The 24,795-nt window shown below is 42.6% G+C and overlaps 2 protein-coding genes and 3 non-coding genes across 6 annotated transcripts in view; 4 read left to right on the top strand and 1 right to left on the bottom strand.

Annotated features, from left to right (window-relative positions):
• The first annotated feature begins 803 nt into the window (after window positions 1-803).
• On the top strand, window positions 804-8,201 carry Rpl5 (ribosomal protein L5). Of its 2 annotated transcripts, none has more exons than XM_028782400.1 (8): window positions 804-928; window positions 2,109-2,178; window positions 2,266-2,381; window positions 3,569-3,703; window positions 4,001-4,203; window positions 5,066-5,243; window positions 7,435-7,523; window positions 8,046-8,201. In XM_028782400.1, exons 1-8 carry the CDS (start codon window positions 926-928, stop codon window positions 8,143-8,145), a joined length of 894 nt encoding a protein of 297 aa, XP_028638233.1. In that variant the 5' UTR covers window positions 804-925; the 3' UTR covers window positions 8,146-8,201. The 2 variants fall into 2 exon arrangements, with proteins under 2 accessions (XP_028638233.1, XP_028638234.1); XM_028782401.1 differs by having other exon boundaries at window positions 817-928; window positions 7,438-7,523.
• LOC114633806 lies at window positions 4,904-5,000 on the top strand. Its single transcript, XR_003713241.1, has one exon. It is a non-coding gene; the product is annotated as a small nucleolar RNA SNORD21 (small nucleolar RNA).
• On the top strand, window positions 5,550-5,679 carry LOC114633808. Its single transcript, XR_003713243.1, has one exon. It is a non-coding gene; the product is annotated as a small nucleolar RNA SNORA66 (small nucleolar RNA).
• LOC114633807 lies at window positions 7,590-7,719 on the top strand. Its single transcript, XR_003713242.1, has one exon. It is a non-coding gene; the product is annotated as a small nucleolar RNA SNORA66 (small nucleolar RNA).
• Window positions 8,202-9,250: 1,049 nt separating the features above from the next.
• Window positions 9,251-24,795, bottom strand: part of Dipk1a (divergent protein kinase domain 1A) — a 74,369-nt gene continuing 58,824 nt past the window's right edge. Inside the window, exons 3-5 of the mRNA XM_028782399.1 lie at window positions 13,872-13,979; window positions 11,837-12,013; window positions 9,251-10,507 (exon numbers count right to left, since the gene is read on the bottom strand). Of these exons, the coding sequence (XP_028638232.1) occupies window positions 9,695-10,507; window positions 11,837-12,013; window positions 13,872-13,979 (1,098 nt within the window). The 3' untranslated portion in view covers window positions 9,251-9,694. The remainder of the gene's footprint in view (window positions 10,508-11,836; window positions 12,014-13,871; window positions 13,980-24,795) is intronic.

Genomic DNA, 24,795 nt, shown 5'->3' with positions numbered 1-24,795 from the left:
TTTAAATTGCATTCTCATTGACTTTATAAAGCTCTTAGCCTTATAACTGTTCTTTCATGTGTTTCAATAATTGTTTGCACTTATTCCCCCCTCCCAGGTATCATGCAGCCCAGGCTGGCTTCCAATTCACTATGTAGCCCAGGCTAGCCTTGCACTTTCTGATGCTTCTTCCTCTCTCTTCTAAGTGTTGAGGCTGCTTTACTAAGTTGTACACCCAGCCCTAAAAGGAAACCTTTTCAGGAAAGGGACTTAGATAAGCTAAGAGTGATGGAGGAGTGGTATTAGTGGTGGTGCTGCTGATAGTATCAGGAATCATGAGGACAATCAGTGGGTTTTGTTTTGTTTTTACCATCTAACAGGTAACTAAGAACTTACTGGAGGTCAGCACTTTGAGAAGTGCTGGAGAATGAAAAGTATGCTTGAAGCAGATGCCAAGATGCAAAGGCGGAGGAGACTCTTCTAACTGAAGCCTAAGGCCCTTAAGCTAAGCTTCTTGTCCGCCCTGTGTGCTGGGAATTCTGATATATATATTCCAGAGGTGAGCCAAGTCATGGAGAAGGCATGATTTCAGCATAGGCAAATTCATTTTATTTAACTTAATTTTACCCCCTCCTGCTTAGAAAAAATTATATACGTGGTGTGTGTGTGCGCGCGCGCGTGTTTAAAAATGTCCTCCCAAAAAGCCGGTATTTTTTCTCATCGCCCATCCTGCCTGCCTGAGAAGAGAAATCTGACATTCATCCTCCGGCCAGCAGAGGGCGATAGTCTGCGCACCTCGAGCCCTCCAGCCACTCTTTCCCACGTCGCTTGCGTACTGGCGGTGCTACATACTGCGCATGCGCACGCGACTCCGGTCTTTTCCCCCTAGCGCGGCCGACTCAGCAGGTCTGCGTGGAGCCGCGGTTGCGGGTCTCTGTTCCGCAGGATGGTGAGTGGGCATCTGGGTCTCAGGCCCGCGCGTGCACGGGGGCGTCCCCTCTTCTCGTGGATGCCCGCTCGGGGCCAGCTCGTGCGACCCGGGGGGCAGATGGCATTCGATTCCCGGCTCTGCGGCCGCCGTTCCAGCGTGGCCTAATGGCTGCCGGGTGTGAGCCGGGGGATGGGCCGCGGCTTCCGAGGGGGGCCGCCGGCCGCAGGCGCCTCCGTGGTCGTCAGAAGGCCGTGCTGCGGAAGCTCGAATCCCTCGGCCTCGCACGGAGCCCTGAAGCCGGGAGTGTCTTGTCAGTGGAGGCCGTGGCGCTGCTGCGTCCGCGAAGGGCGTGCGTGTCATTCGGGCTGTGGCGGCCCTTCGCTCTTCCTGCCCAGTGTCTGGCCCTGTTTTCGGTGATTTGCTGAAATCGGACTTGAGAGGTGGGGTGCACTTCTTCAGCGGGGAGTAATTGCAGGTCGTACTCTGCCTGTTGAGGCCAGTTTAGGCAGGGAGGAAGTGAGCGCTGTGTGGTTGAGTTTTCTAGGTGAGGCTGCGGTGTCGGTAATACGTCTCAGATGGCTGTCGTAGGGATCAGTGGTACAGAACTTGGAAGATGGTGTAAAGGCAATATGGAAATGTGTTTGTTCCTGCAAGTGTAGTAAGGAGTCTGCGGTCGTGGAGGGAGAGGCTTGGGGCTTGGGTCGGGGCCCTACTGCATCTAACCATCTATGTTTTCTGAGGCTTAGTTAGGTGTGTTTGACGAAGAGAACCACTGCGGCAGCAGTTCTCAGTCTGGTTCGCCACCCATCTGTTAGAATAACTACAAAATTACAGTTAACGAAGCAAGAACGAGATTTATGGTTGGGGGGTCACCACAGCATGAGGAACTAACCGTATTAAAGGTTGAGAAGCACTGCCTTACAGCGATTCTTGTTTGCAGTCAGCTTAGAAACATGCTATAAAAGTTGACAATTTGTTGTAATAATTTGCTTTTCAAACTTAGGCATTATATTGTTACATGGTTAAATTAAAAACAGACCAAAACCAGGTGTTTCTTGCCTATTAATCCAGCGCTCAGAAGCTACTAAATGCTAGGTCAATCTTGGGCTACATAGTGACAAGCCTGTCTCAAAAGAATACAAGAATCATGGGATGAAACAATTTGCAAAGCACTGATTTTTTTTTTTTTTCCTTAAAGGGGTTCGTGAAAGTTGTCAAGAATAAGGCCTACTTTAAAAGATACCAAGTGAGATTTAGAAGGCGACGAGGTATGGGCAGCTTTTCCTGTTTTAGTTTCTGAAGAATCAGCTTTGGGGTGGAACATTGCCTGGCTAAAAATATTTTTTTCCTTGCAGAGGGTAAAACTGACTACTATGCACGGAAACGACTGGTGATCCAGGACAAGAATAAGTACAACACACCCAAATACAGGATGATAGTCCGTGTGACTAACAGAGATATCATCTGCCAGGTGAGTTACGGTGACTGGAGCAGTGGGGTCAGACCCCACAACTCTTAGTAATGTTGGTAGAGATTTTCTTGTGGTGGTAGATTTCAGGGGGGTAGGGGTATGGGAATCCTGACTTAGCTTAATTTTCATTATGGAATTTGGGAGGAAGGCTGGAAAACCTGTTTGTGTGAATAGTCTCCCAGTTACCAAATCTGTCATGCTCTAACTCCTGGTTCATTCTTTATGGGCTTGTGTGCCATTTTGCTGTCATTATTAGGGTAATCAGACTCTTGCCAGGCTGGGTGGCTCATCTGTAATCCCAGCATGACAAGCTATTTCTGTTTACTGTTTGAAGTAGATTTTAAAATGTACAAAAATGTCTTCCACTTTGAAAGCCCTTTTAGAAAGTTGCAATTCCTATATTCAGGGCTTTTACAATTAAGGACGATGCTGCTTAGCTGGAATTTGCTGGTCAGGAGACAGATGCTCTTGCTTTTTGTGCAAATTTGACGACTGTGAAGGTGGTGGGGTTGTCTGATGTTCTGATAATTAAGGATGAAGTGTCTAAGACTTGGCTAAATTTAGGTCAAAAGATTCTTTAAGTAAATGGTTATTTTCTTATTGACTTGACTTTGGTGGGGAGGTTCAAAGACAGGGTCATTGTAACTAACCTTGGCTGTCCTCTGTAGACTAGGCTGGCCTTGAATTCACAGATCTGCCTGCCTCTGCCTCCCCAGTGTTAGGATTAAAGGTGCTCATTTTTGAGATGGGGTCTCACTCACTGTATGACCCTGGTTGACCTGTAATTCTTTGTAGACCAGGCTAGCTTTGAACTTAAGGAGAACTACTAGACTTTAACATTTTTTGGAATCTTTCAGGATAGCCTTGAGTTCAGGCCCTATTTGGAGGCCCTGTTCTATTCCCCTGCCCAGTTTGTTGACTTTTAAAGACACCTATGATTTCCCCAGCTTACCCACCTTAAACAATGCTTTCTGTATTTAGAAAGAGCTATTATAATTGAGTTCTAATGTGCCATATGTATTTTAGCCATACTTTTCACCCCTAAACCACTGTGTAGTTGATGCCCACACAAATAGATGTTCATTGAGTTGTCTCTTCTCCCCACATCTTGTTAAAAGGTGCTTAGGTGGGACAGGTACTGAAGCATTGAAAGCAACAAATTAACACCCTGGTTTCTCTCTGCGTAGATTGCATATGCCCGTATAGAAGGGGATATGATCGTCTGCGCAGCATATGCACATGAACTTCCAAAATACGGTGTGAAAGTTGGCCTGACAAATTATGCTGCAGCCTATTGCACTGGCCTGCTGTTGGCTCGCAGGGTATGTACACAATATTTTCAATAAGGTACCTGTGGCTTCAAAAGAGCATCAGCTGTTTGCTTGTGGCTTGCAAAGTCATGAGCAGGGAAGATGATTTTGTCAGTCTGGGAAGCAGTTGTCTTAGTGTTTGTTGTTTCTGGGTCAGTGTAGACCAGCTGGCTAGGTAGGCAGCAAAGACCTGTGTACCTAGATGAGACTCAAGAAATGTAGGAGGGTCAAATTGTTAGATTGTTGTGACATAAATTACATTTAGTGGCTTGACTACTGAGACTTTTATGTTGACTTCTCTGTTCATAGCTTCTGAATAGGTTTGGCATGGACAAGATCTATGAAGGCCAGGTGGAGGTGAATGGAAATGAATACAATGTGGAAAGCATTGACGGCCAGCCTGGTGCCTTCACTTGCTATTTGGACGCAGGTCTTGCCCGAACTACAACTGGCAATAAAGTTTTCGGGGCCCTGAAGGGAGCTGTGGATGGAGGCTTGTCTATCCCTCATAGGTAATTAGTAGTATTTAAGATTTCTGTATTAACTCCACTATTTCCTGCTGCTTACTCATTGAGTAGCAATCATTCAGTGCCTGCTCTGTGTAGTTACTGTACAAGGAACCTGTATTAGGGTCTCACTCTCTAGCCTAGTCTAGTCTGGAACTTTGGGTGATGATCTTCCAGCCTCTGTCTCCCGAGTGCTGGGATTAAAGTTGTGTACTACCACTGCCTGGCTCTTCGTTTTTCAGTCAAAGTTGATTTATTGACTTAGGGCAAAATGTGGCTTCTAGAATAAAACATTCAGAGACAAAAGCCTGAAATTTGTAAGCTTTCAGTCATTAATAAGATTGCTGAATATTAGAAATTAAGTAAATTAATTTGTAATTCCTCAGTTAATGCATTTTTTGTTATAGATAGCATATCGACTAACTTAAGTTTTCTTAAATTTCTTATTGAACAGCCTCATTGATAGTAATTTAGACAAATCACTAACTCTCATTACCACTGGGTAATAAGTATTTAAGGGATGACTTTTGAAGGGCAGGGAAACTTGTGATAGGAAGCCCTGGTGGCCATCTAGCTCTGTGGATGCTTGGGATCAACAGGATGGGTAGAGCCCAGGAGTTTTGAGATACCCTGGGCAGTGCAGACTCTAGAAAGGTGAAAAGCAAGGTTTTATGTTCTTTTATCTTCAGGAATTCAGAGACGGGCTGCTAATGATGATGCCGCACTAACTGAGCAGTTAGTAGTTGGTCCTTTGATTGCATATGATGATGTAATCATTGTTTCAAGACGGGACTGATGGCAGCTCCTGAAGTGAATTCCTGGGAGTGTTGTAGTTTGTCTGTATACTAACATGAAAATTTCATTTTAGTACCAAACGATTCCCTGGTTATGACTCTGAAAGCAAGGAGTTCCATGCAGAGGTACATCGGAAACACATCATGGGTCAGAATGTGGCAGACTACATGCGCTACCTAATGGAGGAAGATGAAGATGCATACAAGAAACAGTTCTCGCAGTACATCAAGAACAACGTAACTCCAGACATGGTAAAAATTTACCTGAACATGCTGTTCACTTACAGAAACAACTGCTTGTTATAATAGTTGTAACAAGTTTATTTATTTTATTTTGCACATGGAAGGTTGTATGTGGCTTTGTAGGTATACAAAGGTGGGCTACTATACTGCTGCTGCTTTTGAGTAATGTTAGTATATTGGTCAGGTGGGAAAAGGATTTTTTTAGATGCTGATATACATGGGCTTCTGTCATTTAAAGTCTCCAGTGCAAATAGGTATGGTAGGAATGGTTCCTGCTTTGCCTGCTACATCTTGCTGGTCAGATTTTATGCAGTTGTGCAAACTCGATCACTAGCTCTGCATAATGTGGCAGCAGCTAAGGGAACCAGGTTTGCTAGAGTAATTGGTGATAGCAATGTACCAACCTCAGAAGCTACTGAGGTGCCCATTCTGTCACAGTACAGTCTTTTTTTTTTTTTTTAAATGGCTGCTTTGTAAGAGATTTAGCTTTGTTTTGTGACACAGGGTTTCTCTGTGTAGCCCTGGTTATCCTGGAACTCAACTTTGGTAGACCAGGCTGGCTTCTGCTGGGATTAAAGGTGTACGCCACTACCACCTATCTTTGGGGGTTGGGGTGGGGGAGACCAAGCCTCACTTCCTGATTTGTCTAGGGACTTGATATTCAACCAGGGCCACCTTTGAATTTAAGACAATCCTGACTTAGAGGTTTGAGTTATCATAACCTACTTTGTTTTTTAGATGGTATGAAAAAATACATTTTAGAGTTTATTGAGATCTTGAGGGCTATACCATTTGAAAACGTATGGGTGGGGGAGGTAAATGAGCTTGATACTGGAGCGCTCTAAAGTTTCCTATCTAAAGTATAGGGTGGAAAATACTTTCTGTGGTCTGTGTGCTCTGGACATCATCTTACAGTAAACTGAGTTTGAGCTTTTATGAAAGGAACCCATGAACAGTGGCTTTACTTTAGACTGTACTTCACTGCAGTCTTTTCTTTCTGGGTCTTGTACTGACCTACTCATGTTATGCTTGCTCAGATGGTTATTACATGTTCACGATCTGCCTTTCAGCTAATGCTTTTTATTTTGTGGTGCAGGGAATAAATCCAAAGGTTTCCATGGGGTGAAGCATCTATGCTCAGCCTCTGAGCTTCCATCCTGTAGATCATTTTATCTGGAGTGTTCTGTGTAGCTGCTGAAATCTGCAGACTTAATGTTTCTCAGTAGAGTGAATAAATCCATGGCTTCATCTACATATGTGAAGCTATCAACTCTGTTGGAAAGAACTGGGTTTAACTTTTGCAGTTTCCAGACTATATGATAGAGGGTTTAAGGAACCTTGGGTCTTCCTGAGTGAGTACTAGGATCACTGGCTTGAGAATGTGAGGAAATCTGCGTTTCATGGGGTCTTGTCTCTTAGGGGTTGGGAGGGGATTGAAATAGTTGGGTTCTGCAGTGCAGTAGACCTTTCTGCATTATTTCCTCTTTTCCACCTCCATGTTTAGAAAGCTGGATAACACTCACAGGGGATCAGGCTCTTGGCATTCCTGTTCTTGAGCACCTGTACTTCAGGGTGTTATAGTTAATACTAGGCATTCTGGATTACAACCTTGAATTTTGTTTTTCAAAACAAACTTTGTGATCAAAAGATTCCAGCAACAAAATCTAATCAAATGGGGGAGTTTTAGAGGTCATACTAGTTGCCATGTACTAAAATTGGCAATGGTAGAATATAGAGTATGCCTCTGAGCTGGGAATTGCTTTAAAAGGCCTGTCACATAAGAGGGATTGTAAATCTTGGCTATATGGGATGATAAAAGAAGTGGCTGTTACCCAGTTGGTGGGCCCCCCCCTCCTCGTGCCCGTGCCCTCTGTTGTTAGTGTCATTGTGGCTGTATAGCTCACATCTTTTGGGCATGCACCCTCTCTTGACAGAATTTAGGCCGGGTAGTAGACTGTAGTGTGGGCGGGGTAGTTGTACAAAGATGGGCTTGTCGATGCATTCCTCTGGAATGCATGCAGGTTACTCACCCTAAGCAGTGAGATAGATAAGGAAAGGGAGGATGGGCTCCACTTGGGAATTTAAGGAGATATCATTGGCTTAGTTAAGGTCCTTTGAGAACTGAAAGTAGGTGGTACTGTACCTTACTAATAGGGCGCATGAAATGAAGGCAAATACTGTTTGCTTTGCTTTGTTCCAGATGGAGGAGATGTATAAGAAAGCTCATGCTGCTATCCGAGAGAATCCAGTCTATGAGAAGAAGCCCAAGAGAGAAGTAAAGAAGAAGAGGTATGTGGTTTACCATTCTCTAGGAAAGAAACCCGCTGCATCTTGCTGGTCAGATTTTATGCAGTTGTGCAAACTCGATCACTAGCTCTGCATAATGTGGCAGCAGCTAAGGGAACCAGGTTTGCTAGAGTAATTGGTGATAGCAATGTACCAACCTCAGAAGCTACTGAGGTGCCCATTCTGTCACAGTACAGTCTTTTTTTTTTTTTTCGTTTTTAGCTACCTATAGAGGAACTTTTCTTTGCCTGCATTCATGATCTGCCTCAATTCATAACGTTTATGTCTCTACCTGGCTTATAGTGTGAGCCATTGAATACCTGGATTAAAATTTACTGTGGGTACTCAGGAGGTTGAGGCATGACGATTGTCACAAATTCAAAGCTACCTAAAGGATATATAGGAAAACTATGTCTTCAAATAATGAGATTTTCAACCCCTATCCAATTATAAAGGTTTTGTCATTTTTTTTTTTCAGTTGAACTTGAGAGATATTCCTGTCTTACTCCTTACTTTGTTTTGTAGGTGGAATCGTCCTAAAATGTCTCTTGCCCAGAAGAAAGACCGGGTTGCTCAAAAGAAGGCAAGCTTCCTCAGAGCTCAGGAACGGGCTGCTGAAAGCTAAATCAATTTTCTATGAAGATTTTTTCATAAAGACAATAAACAGATTGATCAAGCAGCTTTTTCTGTGTTAAGCTGTTATTATGAGACTATAGGAAATAGTGTGAAATTACAGAGCAAAGGAGTAGATAATGTGTTTTACCTTTTTGTTGTTGCACCATGACTACCTCTGCTGAGACTAAGGGCAAATATCACTACACCTAGTTGAGATTCTTTTGTTTCTCCTCTCACAAAACAAGTTTTTTCCAGGAAAAGCCAGCTTACATGGGTTCTTGCAAAGGTTATGAATGTTTCTTGAGTTTCTAATCTTCCTGGAAGGAGTCCTTATCCTTCAGATTTTCAGATCTGGTAATTAGCAGCATGATCATCAGGACATAGTTCAAGGTCAATCTTGAAAGTGCTAATCCGTGGCTTTAAAGATTTGGGAACAATGAAGTTCATGGTTTGAGGAGAAAGGGGGAGCTGAGGCTTTTTATGTTTTTCTTTCCCCTTTTTTTTTTCCCCCTGTGTAGCCCTGGCTGTCCTGGAACTCACTCTGTAGACCCCAGGCTGGCCTCAAACTCAGAAATCCGCCTGCCTCTGCCTCCCAAGTGCTGGGATTAAAGGCGTGTGCCACCACCGCCCGGCTTCTGTTTGATTTTTATGGTGTATGCTGGACCTGAATGCACATAGGAAAGTAACTTGAAAGAGTCAACTATTCAGACCTTTCGTGTCAGTCAGGTTCATGTGGGAAAGTACTAGGAGATAATTCATGCCTCTAAGAAATAGCCAGCCCTTCATCCCTAAAGGAACAAGAACTTTCTTCCTGATGGATTCCAGTCTCTCTCAGCTGGGGTGGTGTGCACCTTTATCGCCTCTATCTTACTGTGTCAGCCTCTGGTACTGGGGCTTCCCACATGTCAGGTAAACAATTGACTGCATATCTACATCCCCACCCTAAGATAATGTGTATCACCTGGATGCTAAGATGAACCTATCAGAGCTTCAGGATAATGAATTTTCAGTGGTAACCATGTTAACTTCAGCATGTAGAATATATGCTGACACTAAAAGCCATCCAACAGTTGACTCATCTGAAGTTAAAATGTGTAAGTATACAGTAAATCATGCTATATTAACTGAACTTTTTAATAAATGAGTCATTTGGATTTACCTGTGTGGCATTCTTAATTTGTGTTAATGTGCAAACTTTTACCATGCTAAAACATTAGTAAGTTCATCTATAAATTTCTTTGTTTAAACAGCAGCTTCAATGCAAACAATGTCCAGCAATGGGATTGGCTAACAGCTACAGAACACTCATTATTTATGGAATGAGGTTTTTCACAGCATTAGCTTTTTTTTTTTTTTAAGTCAAAATAGTTAACAGTGAATATACTTGTGAACTTATAAAAGGGCAGGAATGAATGAGTTTGGACATCTCTTGGCCCTGCACCTGCCATTGTTGTCATAACATGCATTTGAGACAATGACTCCATAGGCCCAGGGGACAGAAGCCATTCTTCTAAATGCTCAAAGTCATAAGTAGATTCTCAGTGAATAGTCCAAATGAACTAAGAGTCATTTGTGTAGGAAATTTTCTTCCACAATAATGTTTTTAGGTTATTTAATATCAAAGAATGTTCCATTTCCATTTGATTTGCTGTGACTTTGAGAGCAATACAAGAGTAAAGCTGCTTTTCTAATTCTTCCTGGATTTCACTTGGAGCACCATGCAGTAGGTAGTCTTTGAGTAACTGACAGGCTTTTGCCAAGTTTGGTTGTATTACTTCTGAAGTGCACTTCATTGTACTCAGGTCACAGCTAGTTCTACAGTCTGTACCATAGACACAGTCCAGGTCAGACTCACAGTGGCGGTCTTTAATGAGTTCCTTTAGGTTTGTCTCTGGCACAATTTTTCTCATATCCACCATTTTTAAGTCATACTTCTCATTATATCCTAGGTTCTTGGCACTGGTGTCACACATGAGAAAGTTTCCATAGGGGCCGTGGAAAACATCCTCTACAAATTCTAGAAGTCCTATGGCTATCTTGGCCTTTCTGGGCCAAGATGGTGTGAACAACTGATCCATGCTCCTTCTGAATCCAGATGGAATAAAGAGTTCCATAACCCATGGGAGACTAATTCCATACAGAGAGGTATATTCGACACTTTCCATCATGTAGAGGTCACCACAGAATCCCATTAGTTTGGGGGTGTGTTCTTTATCCTGAAGTATCACCATCAGGAGAAACTCGTTCAACTGAAGCAGTGCCCATGCTGACTTGGCTTCTCCTAGGGAGACCTGGCCATCTCTGTCTCCATCAGCCACTGTCAAGATGAGGTTAACCAGTTCAGACAGGTTTCCCTGGTCACCTAACTTTGCCTGTCAAGACAAGAATTTGTTGAGTTACACAGATGAAACTAGAATTAGGATCCTAAATTCAAGGCCAGTTTGTTTAGCAAGTAAATCTAAGTCTAGAGTTCTATGTGTGAGGGTCCTGAATTAAACTTCTAGTCCAAAAGAAAACAAAAAGCATCTGTAAAAGAATCAGTTCTAGGTCATACCACAGTGCTAGCCTTGCCACTGAATAAAAGAAAATTTATCTCTCCCAAATACTAGGGGGTGAAGTGTGTGTGTACATGTCTGTGCACACATAGTGCACTATGAACTGCTGTGTGGGTGGATGTTGGCGGACAACTTGTAGAAATCAGTTCCCCCTTCCTACCTGAGGACACTGGAGATTAAATTCTAGTTAATACATTTGGTGGCGAGTAAATTTTCTTTAGATTTAAATAATTTCAAGTCCAATGTAATAGTGCACACCTGTAATTAATCCTGGCTACTCAGAAGGCTGAGGCAGGAGGGTACCAATTCAAAGCCAGCCTGATCAATTTAGTCTGTTTCAAAGTTAGTTAAAGCCGGGCGGTGGTGGCACACGCCTTTAATCCCAGCACTTGGGAGGCAGGTGGACTTCTGAGTTCGAGGCCAGCCTGGTCTTCAGAGTGAGTCTCAGGACAGCAGAGATACAGTTTGTTCCCATATAAGAGGAGAGTTGTGGATGGGAATCCAGGGAGACAGAGTACACACAAAAAAATTTTTTTTTAAGATTTATTTATTTATTTCATTTATATGGAGTACACTGTCACTGTCTTCAGACACATCAGAAAAGGGCATCAGATCCCATTACAGATGGTGCGAGCCACCATGTGGTTGTTGGGAACTGAACTCAGGACCTCTGGAAGAGCAGTCAGTGCTCTCAACTGCTGAGCCATCTCTCCAGTCTGAGTATACTAATTTTATTTCACTATTTTGGTTAAAAATAATATTATTTTATTATTTATTGATTTATTTATGCACATGGCATCACATTGTAATCTAGGCTGGCCTGGAACTCACTATATAGCCCATCTATCTTGAGGCAACTCTCCTGCCTCAGTCTTCAAAGCAGCTGAGATTACAGGAGTAAGTCATTGTGCCTGGCTCTCCATCAGGTGAATGTCAAAATCTACAGCAAACTAATACCCCTCAGGTCTATTAATAACTATTTAAAATAAAAAAGCTTAATATCCTCCAATTTTTTCCCTTTCTCTGAGTCACTCCTTCCACATAGAGTCTCTGATGGAAGTAAAAGAATGACAACAGTATGAGGTTCTGCCAGTTCCTTTGTAAGGACAAAGCTTCATACTGAGGTGTAGTACTAGATACACTCACCTTAAAGAGACTGTAAACCATTTCTTTGAATTTCTGTACAGTAGTTCCCCTGGTTGGTTTATCAAATAGCACTATTTCTTTTCTTGGCTCCAGTTCAGTACCAAAATCAAGATGAAGAGCTTGTTCCATTTGACACTTCACAACACCTGGTAGATTATCCCAAACTCCTAAATACATCTTTGTGAAGAAAAGTGGTAAGTTATGCATCATATGAAAGGAGACTGCACAGAGCACACAGCAGAGTTTTCCAGGTCCTCTACAAAATGTAAACAAGCCCTAGACCTCTCAGCTAAATCTGTGACTTCATTTTTACCTTTTTGAGATAGTCCACTGTGTAGTCCAGGCTGGCTTCATACGCAATCTTCTTGCCTTTACCTCCTGGGTATACACTAACATACTCAGCTCCTGACTTTCTGAATACAAATCTGAAGTAGTCTCAAAGTATTTTTCCTTAAATGACTTTTAAAAGATGAACATAGGGCTGGAGAGATGGCTTAGTGGTTAATAGCACTGACTGCCAGAGGTGCTGAGTTCAATTCCCAACAACCACATGGTGGCTCACAACCATCTGTAACTGGGTCTGATGCCCTCTTCTGGTGTGTCTGAAGATAGCTACAGTGTACTCACATACATACAATAAATAATTTAAAAAAAGATGAACATAATGCATACCTAAATATAGTTTTTTAAAGTACAATTGTAAGGATCCTAGCCAAAAGCAAGGCCCACTATGATCTACTTCTCTGGTCTCTACTTGGGGGGACATTTTGTGCTTTTGTGCAGCTAAGATTTAGGGTCTCCCTAAGCTGTTCAGGCTGGTGGCAAATCATGGACATTAAGTAGGTATTTATCAAATTAGCATTGTGCAATATTTTATGCAAGGCTGAGGTCCCCACAAACAGCCCCTAAACAGTATGATGAGCTTGGAGTAAAGTCAACATTCCAGTGGAAACTCAGAGAGGACAGATGTGAAGATAAGGAATGTATGAGGGACTCACAAGCAGCAGAGAAGTAAGTGTCCCCTGCTGGACCTGCTGGAGCCCCCAGGAGCCCAAATGCCACAGTGTATCTGAATGCCAAACAAGACAATGTAGGACTGAACATTGACCATGGCCAATATCTTCCTCCTCTACCTCATTCCTCCATTTTGAATGGGAATGGTCTTCTTAACAAAGCACTCTTCATGGCTCAGGGTCTAAATGTTGGCGAAAGCAGATTAAGAAACCTTTGTTTTGTCTTGTTTCAGTCAGGGTCTTTCTAGATAGGCCAGAATCACCTTGAACTAACTAAATAGCCCAGGCTGACAGTAAATTTGTGATGATTCTCTGCCTCAGTCTACCAAATGCTCCGATTATAGGTAGGCACCACGTGGCTTGTTTAACGAATCCTACTGAATGAATGAATCAAATCCTACAAAGTGGAAATGCATACAATTCCCAAAACTTTGTTTGAGTCAAGAATTTTTAGTTATGTCTATTTGGGAGGATGTGCTTTGTTTTTAAGACAGAACACGCACACACACACACACACACACACACACACTCCTAGTTTACCTGGAATTTGCTATTTATATCAAGTTGGCTTCAAACTCAAACTCCTTCTGCTCCAGTCTCCTGATATAAGTACCCCCAGCTTCAAGAATTTTTTAAAAATATTATTTATTTAATGTATATGAGTACACTGTAGCTGCCTTCAGACACATCAAAAGGTGGAATCAGATTACAGTACAGATGGTCGTGAGCCACCATGTGGTTGCTGGAAATTGAATTCAGGATCTCTGGAAGGGCAGTCAACTGCTGAGCTATCTTTCCAGCCCACAAGCTTCAAGAATTTTTTAATACTGCTTTTAGTTTAAGGGAAAATTAGAATTTACTAGCCAGGTAAAGTAGTACAATACTATAAACATAGCTCTTAGAAGATGGAGACAGAATGATTAAGACAAGCTATCACCACAGAAAAAGAGGCCAGTTTGACCTATATAAGACTGTAGCAAAAAACCAATAATTAATGATGATGACAATGGTCAGATCCATACCTGGTTGTTGGGCTTGGTGGACAGACATTTTCCAAAGTACAGTGTTTCTGTGACACAGAGGCTGTTGCATGCAGGTCCGTCAATAACTCCGGTCTTGTATTTGTCACACTGAGAATCAGGAAATCAGGAAATAAGAAGGTAGTAGAAATATCTAAAGGATCTGAGTAATTGATAGTTACTTTCTTTAAGAGAAAGTTCTCAAGCTAGGCAGTGGTGGTGCACGCCTTTAGTCCTAGCACTAGGGAGGCAGAGGTAGAGAGAGGCAGGGGGGTCTCTATGAGTTTGAGGCTAGTCTGGTCTACTGACCAAGTTCCAGGACAGCCAGGGCTAGACACACACACACATATATATATATATATAGAGAGAGAGAGAGAGAGAGATAGAGACAGAGACAGAGATAGAGAAAGAGACAGGGAGAGAAAGAGAGGGAAGGAGAGGGAGAGAGGAGGGAGAGAGCAAGAGAGTGCTCTCTGATACTTTGCATTTAGACAGACCTGGGATTGAACTCAAGCTCTGTGATTCACTTGCTCTGTGAGAAACTTGCTTCTGAGGTATACATAGAATTTTAGAAGTATTTTTTTCCACTTAATATGGTCTGAGGCAGTATGGTTTCTACTCCTTTCAAAAGAAAAGTACTATATTTTTAAAAATGGTTCTGAGTTTTAATTAAATTTAAAAGTTTAAAATAAAATAAATACCTTGGTTATTCTGTCATCATTGAAGTCATACAAAAACAAGAAAAAAAATGAGAAAAGAAACACCCACTCTATGTTTAATAAAATTATGTTCAAATCTAGGTGTGGTAGTATGTGCCTATATTCCCAGCACTCATGAGTCTAAGTCAGGAGGATCCTGAGTCTGATGACAGTCTTGGGCTACAGCAAGGCCCTGCCTCAAAACAAACAAAAATATATTAATGTACACAGAGAAACCCTGTCTCGAAAAACCAAAATATATATATATATATATTAATGTAACCCAAGTAATGTAATAAATGAGAATGATCTACTACTGCTACTAATAATAATAATCTACATAATTCAAAGATTACGTCAGAAGTAGTTGAGATTAAATTCCCACTGAGACATCAGACTAAGTTAGCAAGGCACCAAGTAGAAGGTACAGCTGAGAAACAAAGCCATCATCCTGGTTTGAAAGGTTTAAGGGACACAGCTGTAGGACTGTCCCAGAATTCTGTTTGGCTTCATCAATGCAGGGCTGAATGGCAACATTCTTAAACTGTTCTCTTTGCTGGAGGCAGGCAGTGGGCAGACTCGTGTTGAGAGGGGCTGTGATCAGTAGCTCTGCAGCTGTGGCGGCGAACTTGAGGAGAGCCAATCTGTCTTTCACTTTTTCTCTCTTCCTCATATACAACGCACACAGACACATGCACACAAACTTCACTTCTAATTTGGTTTACTTCCTGGTTGTTTATGAAAGGAATATGAGAAGCAAATGTCAAATAAAGACAACATCCTGGAAACTGCTGGATTGAAGCAGAACAGAAAGAGTGCTATGAACTCAAAGGGTTTCCTGACATCCCTTAAATAAGACTTTGAAGCATCAAAAACAATGAAACAACAGAGGAAATGGAAAGGAACAAAAACCTAGAAATAAAAGGCCACATTATGGGGCTGAGAGATGGCTCAGTGGGTAAGAGTACTTGCTGTTTCTGTAGAGGACCCAGGTTTGGTTCCCAGGACCCACATGGTGGCTCACAGCCATAAACAACTGCAATTGTTCGGATTTGACATCCTCTCTAGCTTCCACTGAATGCACATGGTATTCAAAGAAGCAGGCACACATACCTACCTATTTATTTAAAAGGTACTGTGGGAGAAAGGATAAACAAGGGTAAAAATATGGGAAGACCTAAGATTCTATATTGAAAAAACTGAGGAAAATAGGGACTGAAAAAATTAAAAAGAATTTGAGATAAATCTGTAGATGATACAGAAGACCAAAGATGTACAGCAAGCTGGGTGGTCATGGCACATACCTTTAGTCACAGCACTTTGAAGACAGAGGCAGATGGATCTCTGTGAGTTTGAGGCCAGCCTGGGCTACAGAGTGAGTTCCAGGACAGCCAGGGCTATACAGAGAAAACCCTGTCTCTCTCTCTCTTTTTTTTTTTAAATGATGCACAGCATGTCCAAATGTTAGGAGTTTGCAACTGGAACGTCCCCCAAAGGCTCATGCACTGAAAGCCCTGGTTTCCAGCAGGAGATGGTGTCAATGTCAGCAGAAAGTAAGACTGCGCTGTGTGACAGGGGCCACTGGGTAGAACCTGTGAAGGATGGTCTGTGTTCTGCCCTTCCTTCTCTCCCTGGCTTCTCTTCCTGGCTTCTGTGGAGCCTCATTCACCACAGGCTCCAGCCACCGTAATATTCTGCCTTGTGTCAGACCCATAGCCGTGGGTCTAGACAGGCATGAAGCAAGTGGCATGAATCACATGAACTTTTCTTCCTTAAAGCTGTTTTTTACAGCCTGACAGCTGACAAGAACAGTGAAAAAGAAAAAAAAATCAACGTAGATTTTAAAGGCTTCATTTTAATCTGCAGACAGGAAGGGTAGAATACATCCTAAGGAAAGCTGATGTGAATGGTTCTTGTGACAGATGCCTTGAAGTTTACTGGACTTCAAAAATGAATAACTGGGATTGTGGATATCGATTTATATGAATGGAGGAACTGAGCATGGCAGCCAGTGGGAGAGCAGGTCTGGGCTGAGAACATCCTCGGCACTGATGTGGGAACTGCTGGTGCAGCACTGCCATGCCTGTGTGTCCACAGTGTGGCAGGCGATGCTCAGGTGCTGCAATCATCTATTGTCTTGACAATTCAGTCACAGAACCTATTTATTGCCACTTCCACCGTAAAGCTAAGGAAACACAAGTGTCAGTTAAGGTGTTTTAAAAAGCCAGGATCCCAACCCAGGCCTTCTAGCTCCCAACACTCCTGTACATGCTGGGATGCTCCAGGCTCCTGACACCTGCTCTCACTACCAATAGCACTTGGTGCAGTTTCCTGTGAAGATAAGGATGGTCCTTAGGAGGGCTGAGAGCCCTTCCCACAAGCAGAGCAAGGTGCTAACTACCTGGAGAAGTGGCCTTTAGCTTCCAATAGCATAAGGTTACTAGAAAAGCCTTTGACTGTGCCCTGCTTTCTCCTTTAGCTCTGGCTGTAATTAAGAATGTGGCATTCCACCTTCATAGACAGAGTAAAGCGCCGGGCGGTGGTGGCAGACACCTTTAATCCCAGCACTTGGGAGACAGAGGCAGGCGGATTTCTGAGTTCTAGGCCAGCCTGGTCTACAGAGTGAGTTCCAGGACAGCCAGTTACACAGAGAAACCCTGTCTCGAGAAAAAAAAAAAAGACAGAGTAAAGCAACCTGGTCCCTACTGCACGTCTGGGAAGCCATGAGAGTGCAGTGATGCTCAATGCCTTTCCTTTGTAAGATTTCCTAGGAAATGCAGGCACTTGCATGGTGCATCTGCATGGTGCATCTTAGCTTTGTAGCAGATGGCCAACCATCTAAAGGTACACTTCTTCCTGATGCAAAGGTGGTGGGAGCCCTGAGGCCCCACACTATGGAGTGAAGCCTCCTGCAGGGACAGTCCACAGAGGGATTTAAACCATGCAGACCACATATTCTCTGACCACAAATGAATAAATCGATTGGAAGGAAAACAAAAGTCACTGAAGTTCCACAGTTCAAATATAGACCAACACCCTCCCCCCCAAAGATGAAAATAAAATTTACTGAAAGTCTATGTAGAAAGAAAAGGAGGCTGGGCATTCAGAGTGAGAGTTCACTAGAGCAGTCTGAGCTACAAGCTGACCTCTGGGCCAGCCTGGGCTAGAATGAGACTCTAATTTTAAAGAGGAAGAGAAGGAGAAAGAAGCAAGAAGAATCTAAAATGAAATTTTAAAGTAGACTTAAAATTGAAAATCCAAAATATTTAGAATGAAACAACAAAACTTGTAGGATACAATTACCACATCTCTTAGAGGGGAATTTATAGTTCTAAATGCAAGATTGCAAGGCACATGGAACACTAAATAGGTTCAAACTTATAGCTTAAACTAAGTAAAAACAAAAACTCAGCACTGTTGACAGCCGAGTCAATTCCTCAAGATATAGGAGGTACAGGTGCAAAGAAATAACAAGCAATGAAATACTCAAAGATTCATCCTCATAATCTTAACAGAAAGAAGCCCTTTGGGGGGCTGGAGAGATGGCTCAATGGTTAAGAGTACTGGCTGCTCTTCCATGAGTTCTAACCATGAGTTCGATTCCCAGCAACCACATGGTGGCTCACAACCATCTGTAATGGGATCTGGCGCCCTCTTCTGGTGTGCCAAGGACAGTGTGTTCATATACATTAAATAAATAATTCAAAAAGGAGAAGGAGAAGGAGAAGGAGAAGGAGAAGGAGAAGAAGAAGAAGCAGCAGCAGCTGCCACCCTTAGGAAGACTGGCCATGAATCCAGGAGAGAAGGCACTAATAAGCAACCGCTGGGTAGTAATTGTGAAAAATACAAATGACTTTATGGCAATACATTTAAAATGAACAATTTTCTAAAAAAGTACAAATAACAAAAATGATGCCTGAAGAAGCAGCAAAGCTGAACAAGGTTAACAGATTATTTAAAAAAAATGTCCCAGACAGGATGTCACACTGTAACCCAGGCTGAGCTGAGACTCTGTACCTAGGCTTGCACATGTGGAGATCCTCCTGAGTTGGCTTCCCGAGTGCTAGCATTACAGGCACGAGCTACCTGGACACTTGTGAATATTTTAAATAATAAAATCAGAACTGAGAGAAAAAAAGGAATTGCTGACGAAGAAAGCACGAAGAGGTACTGAGGGGAATGAACTAAGACAACATATGACACATGTATGCGGACACCATGATGAAACCCATTACTTTGCATGCTACCTGTCCACATAGACTCATATCTTTGAACATTGGGTCCTCAGCTGGTGCAACTGTTTGGGAAGTATTAGGAGGTGTGGCTGTAGTGGAGGAGGTGTGTCACTCGGGGTGAGTTTTGACGGCTCAAAAGCCTATGCCATTCCCAGTTAGCTCTCTGCCTCCTATTTGGGGATAGGCTGTAAGCTCTCTGCTCCTGCACCACGCCTGCCTTCCAATATGATGGTCACAGACTCACCCTCTGAAATGTAAGCTCCAATAAACTCTTCTATAAGTTGTCTTGGTCATGTGATAAGCATATCTTATCATAGCAATAAAAAAGTAATCAAGAAACTACCATAAAGCTGGGCAGTGGTGGCACACACCTTTAATCTCAGCACTCAGGAGGCAGAGGCAGGTGGAATTCTATGAGTTCAAGGCCAGCCTATTCTATAGAGTGAGTTCCAGTACAGACAGCCAGAGCTGAAACTGTCTTGAGAAACCAAAGAAACAAAGGAGGGAGGGGAGGAGGGAGGGAGGGAAGGAAGGAAGGACTATAAGAAGTTAAAAAGCAGAACCTCCTCCACTCCCACACACAGACCTTAACCAATAGTGAAGTGTTTTCATAATATGTATGAGGATTCATTCTAATACTGCATAACCAACAAAAACTAATACAGTAACCAAAAATTTTTTGCTCCAAAGAAAGTAGGTCTAGGCGACCCTCTGTGTGCTGCATAGAGTTTCGTTTGCAGGCATGGAAAATGGAGCCTAAGCCATGTCAGGTTCTGGAGCCCACGCTTTTAATCAGTGCAGCTAGGCCAACAAGCAGAACGGGAGCTAGCAGAACAGGTTTAAGGCTGACTCACTCTGATGCCCCTCCCAGAGTCCTCACTGAAGGTCTCTGGTCACGTTCCTCCCTTCGTACAAGCCACTTGAGACAGAGCCACAGCCGCACGTTGTCCTTTCAGGGCTTCTGTGCAATGACTGACAGACCTCCAACACAGAGAAAGGCACCTGCCAAGCTGCCAAGCTGAGGGAGCCTCCTCTCGCTGTAGCATATTGGGTCACGAAGAGCTGGGGAAGGACTGACCGACAGCTGCCGCCTTCAACTGACCTGACGTCAACTCCTGAATCCCAACATCACTTCACTGTCTAAAGTCTGCAACCCCTCACTTTCCATGCAAATAATCTCTGCGCATTTCCCTGAGCTGGTATTATTCCTCTCTTCTTTCCTTCTATCCCCAAGTCAAGCGTCATTTGTATCTTGGCTATCTTGTTTGACAGAACATAGGTGATTTAGAGGCACAGAGTGTCTTGGGCATCCCTGAAGTTCTCCTGCCCTTGTACTATAGGTATACAGTATTGAAAGTTCCTTCTTAATTTTTTTAGTAAAGGCTCTTATTAGAAAATCAGTAAGCAGCAACTAGTCTGGTATTCAGTTTTAAGAGTCAGATTTCGCCAGACATACCTTTAATCCCAGCACTTGGGATGCAGAGGCAGGTGGATTTCTGAGTTTGAGGCCAGCTTGGTAAGAGTCAGATTTCTTGTTGTGAGCAAAGACCTGAAGCTAATCCTGCAACAAAGGGATGGTCACAAAGAAAAGCTTATGATTTTCTATCAAAGGCAAATTTCCCAAACGTTTGTGTGAAAAGAGCAGTTGGCTTCATAAAACTATAATAGCTTTAAGTAATGTCTATGAAAATTTTCAGATGTATATCAAAATAGCCAATACTGTTACTAAGTAACTTTTAAAAGCCTAAGACTTACTACTATTGTAATAAACAGCAGGTTTAGCTTTGACTGCACATACCTCATTATACCAGAAGAGGGCACTATTTACCCTTCTTTTTTTACAAAACTCACTCCTATTGAGGGACTCCTGACCTAAACTACAAACAGGACCACAAGGGGGCAATAACCACAAACATATGTGTAATCTTTGACTTCTAAATATTTTCAAAAATCCATGTTCTAAAAATGTAATTAAGATTATCACTTTCAGACAGCTGGTTCTCCTTTTTTTTTTTTTGAGACAGGGTTTCTCTGTGTAGCCCTGGCTGTCCTGGAACTCACTCTGTAGACCCCAGGCTGGCCTCGAACTCAGAAATCTGCCTGCCTATGCCTCCCAAGTGCTGGGATTAAAGGTGTGCACCACCACCGCCTGGCTAACAGCTGGTTCTCCTTAACAAGACTAAAAAAAAATAACCAAGCACACAGACACTGACACAGACAAACTGATAGACACACATACAAAAAAACACAACACACACACACACAGGCACATGCGTACACAGAGACACATACACATAGACACAAGCCACACACAGAGACACACCTATACACACTCACATACAAACAGATATAAGGCACTCATACACACATACACACATATAGATACACACATATACACATAGGCACACACAAAAACACACAGGCCTGCACATACACATGTACACAGACACACATGCAATCAGACAGATAAGCACACAGGTATACACACAGACACTGTACCCTCCACAGATACACACAAAGGCACCCATACAGACACGTAGACACCACACACACATACACACAGAGAAATAAAGCTAGACACAATGCACACACACAGACACCCACCAACAGACACGCACAGATGTACAGAGACAGGCACACACACAGACACACACTGACAGACACATATACAGACACACACAGAGAAAGCAGAGCTGGGTTTTCACAAGGCCTGGGAGCTTTCTAGTCTGCAGTCATTTCCACCTCATCTCTCAGGTATGACCAGTCTTCACAGTTTTCTGCTCTCTGTCTTAAGCTTCTCCAGTTTTCCCTCTATTGACTTCTTCCTCACATTAAAGATGCTCAAGCAAGGCGACAGTGAATGAGATACTACTGTTATGCATTACTGTCTAACCAAGAGCACAGCTCCTAATGGTTTCTAGTAGGTCTTAAGCTGATTGTTTCCATTATCCTTGGAAATTGAATCTCAAAGGAGGCTGTGATTAAATTAGGGTCCCTGAAATCTTCTAGTGCTTCAGTTTAAAGGGTGTATACTTTTAATGCTCACACCGGCCTTCTAAAATGTGACAGAGGCACTCCTCAGAGACGAGCAGACTGGACCCTGAACTCCCACCACAGAAGAGCCAGTCAGAGGACTCAGATGGAACTGTGTGGTCCTCAGACATGCACAGAAGAGAAGCACCTCTGCCACTCCAGCTAATGAAATGGCCATGTCTGGGAAATCCCACCTATAGAGTCCAGTTATACAAACAGGATTGACTGCAATAACTGAGTAGTTAGGAACTTACGGTTACAGGAAGTAATCATATAGTGGTAGAAGGGGAAGTATATGGAAACGGTATTAGTCACCATTTTACAGAAGCTCAGTAATCTGCACAGTTTACACAGTTCAGGTGACTGACCTCAAACCTAATGAGCCTTTACACTCACACTATCACAGATATAACCCCTCACACAGAAATGGAGAGTGTGAAAGACAGCAGACACTCAGAGAATAAACCAGGATGAACGTGACTGCCGATGACCTCTAACTCCTAACAAAGTGGAAACAATGCTCTAGTGGTGGGAGCTGCTCCAGCAATCTTTCAGGAAAAGCTTATAATAATATAGATACAGTACGAGGCCGTTTGCCTCAGAGCAAACAAAAGCAAGCCGAGAGCATCTGAACTACTCTCTATCTAACCGACATGTCAGAGGACCATCGGAGGAGTGCCCACGCTTATTGGGTAAAGTCAGCTTCATAAAAGCTGAGGGGCAGGTAAGGCAAAAACATTTTTCTCACCTGTAAACTAGAAATAAAGCAAGGCCATGTTATGAAACGGTGACCACAGCCCAGGACTTTGTCTCTAGTCTGGCGTTCTTGCCAGTGAACCGACATGACATGGTAATCAAGAAGACCCTGAATCTCAGTAAACCGTATCATTAATGTACAGCACTTCAATATACGTACCGGGGTGAAGGCAATAAGATCTCAGAGTTGAGCACTAGAGGCAGTTCAGCAAGAAAGGATACTTGGCATGCAAGTCTCACCTTAGTTTGATCTTTGTGGTGCACAGAGAGCTGGAAGGACAGAACCCACCGCACATGCGCACTGTGGCATCCTCCTGTTCCCTACCTCATATCATGCACACGTAATAATCATAAATAATTTAAAACTTTTGTTTGCTTTATGTGTATGTGTAAGCGACTGCAAGCATGTATATGTACCGTGTGAGTGCCTGCTGTGCACAGAGGCCAGAAGACGGCACTAGACCCCCAGAACTGGTGCTACAGTGCTAGGAACTGAACCTGGGTCCCCTGCAAGATCACAAAGTGCTCTTAACCACTCACTGAGCCATCGCTCCATCCCATAAATAAAAAGCCCACATGTGTGAGTCATCTTCCTTCACCTTCCTCCCCTTTAGGATTTTGTCTCACTCTTCCTATGAGCTTTGTCCAAGTTTTCAGACAATTACTTCCTTCCCAATTCAAAATACCGTCTTTTCCAGAAGGCTATTTCCCCATGGGAAGGCGGCATATCCCACCATCCTCTATGATGCACCCCTACCTTTCTCTCTTAGCTCGTTACATGTTTTCATTGTTTCTTTCTTTTTTTTTTTGTTTTTGTTTTGTTTTTTCGAGACAAGGTTTCTCTGTGTAGCCCTGGCTGTCCTGGAACTCACTCTGTAGACCAGGCTAGCCTCGAACTCTCGCACTCAGAAATCCGCCTGCCTCTGCCTCCCAAGTGCTGGGATTAAAGGCGTGTGCCACCATTGCCCATGTTTCTTTTTTTTTTTTTTTAAAGATTTTAAAATTTATTTTATGTATGAGTACACTGGCTCTCTTAGACATGTCAGAAGAGGGCACTGGATCCCATTACAGATGGCTGTGAGCCACCATGTGGTTGCTGGGAATTGAACTTAGGACCTCTGGAAAAGTACTCTTAACTGCTGAATGCACAGACTTTGAATAGCTCACCACCATATCTTTAGCATCCGAGAGTTGATAGTAGATATTCAATAAATACTTGATCTTTTCTAGGAAGGATGATATATAAAATCTACATATAAATCAATATATAACTTATGAAACTATCTGCCTATACCATCCATATCCATCCATCCATCCATCCATCCATCCATCTTTTTTCTGAAAGTCTGGCTGGCCCCAAACACAGATACACCTGCCTCTGTCTCCCAAGTGCTGGGATTAAGGTGTGTGCCACCATACCTGTAGGAACTATACTTTTTAAATGACTGCTATAGGAGGCTGGAGAAATGGCTAAGCAGTTAAGACCATATACTGTTCTTCCAGACTACCCAAGTTTCATTCTGAAAATCCACATCAGGCAGCTAACAACTACCTGTAACTCCAGCTTTAAGAAACCTGATGCCCTCTTCTGGTCTCTGCAGGAGCTCCACTCACATGCACACACATACACACACATGCACACACATACACACACATACACACACACACACACACACACACTTAAAAATTTTTGCATAGAGATGGGTATAGTTTGGAGGTAAACACCTGCTTGGATGTCTGACTGAGGTTCTTGGTTTGAATTAGAATTCCATAAAAATAAACAAAAAAATCTCAAAATAAATATATGGTCCTGAAATAAGTGTTTTGATATATGTTGAAAGATATTAGTAGTAAATAAGGAGTTAACGTAATTAAGAAACTCAAGGATTTAAAACAAGTGTTCTACAACACTCACAGCCAGTAAGTATGGCTATTAATCTTGAACTGGTAAGATAATTTTTTTGATAAAATACATACTTAATTACTAGGAGAGAAAATAAGTGATAAATATATACCCTTTAGATAAAGTTTAGTGAGAAACCCTGTCTTGAAAAACCAAAAAAAAAAAAAAAAAGATAAAGTTTAGTGTTTGATATGACTCCATTTATTAAAAATATATATTATAGAAAATCTATACTATAAACAGCATACTTATATCCTAAACATTTAAAAATCTGATATATAATAAACCAAATTTCAAACGTG

The sequence above is a fragment of the Grammomys surdaster genome, unplaced genomic scaffold (genome assembly GCF_004785775.1).
Source record: "Grammomys surdaster isolate TR1022 unplaced genomic scaffold, NIH_TR_1.0 751, whole genome shotgun sequence".
Lineage (NCBI taxonomy): Eukaryota > Metazoa > Chordata > Mammalia > Rodentia > Muridae > Grammomys > Grammomys surdaster.
This window is presented reverse-complemented; position numbering and strand designations above follow the sequence as displayed.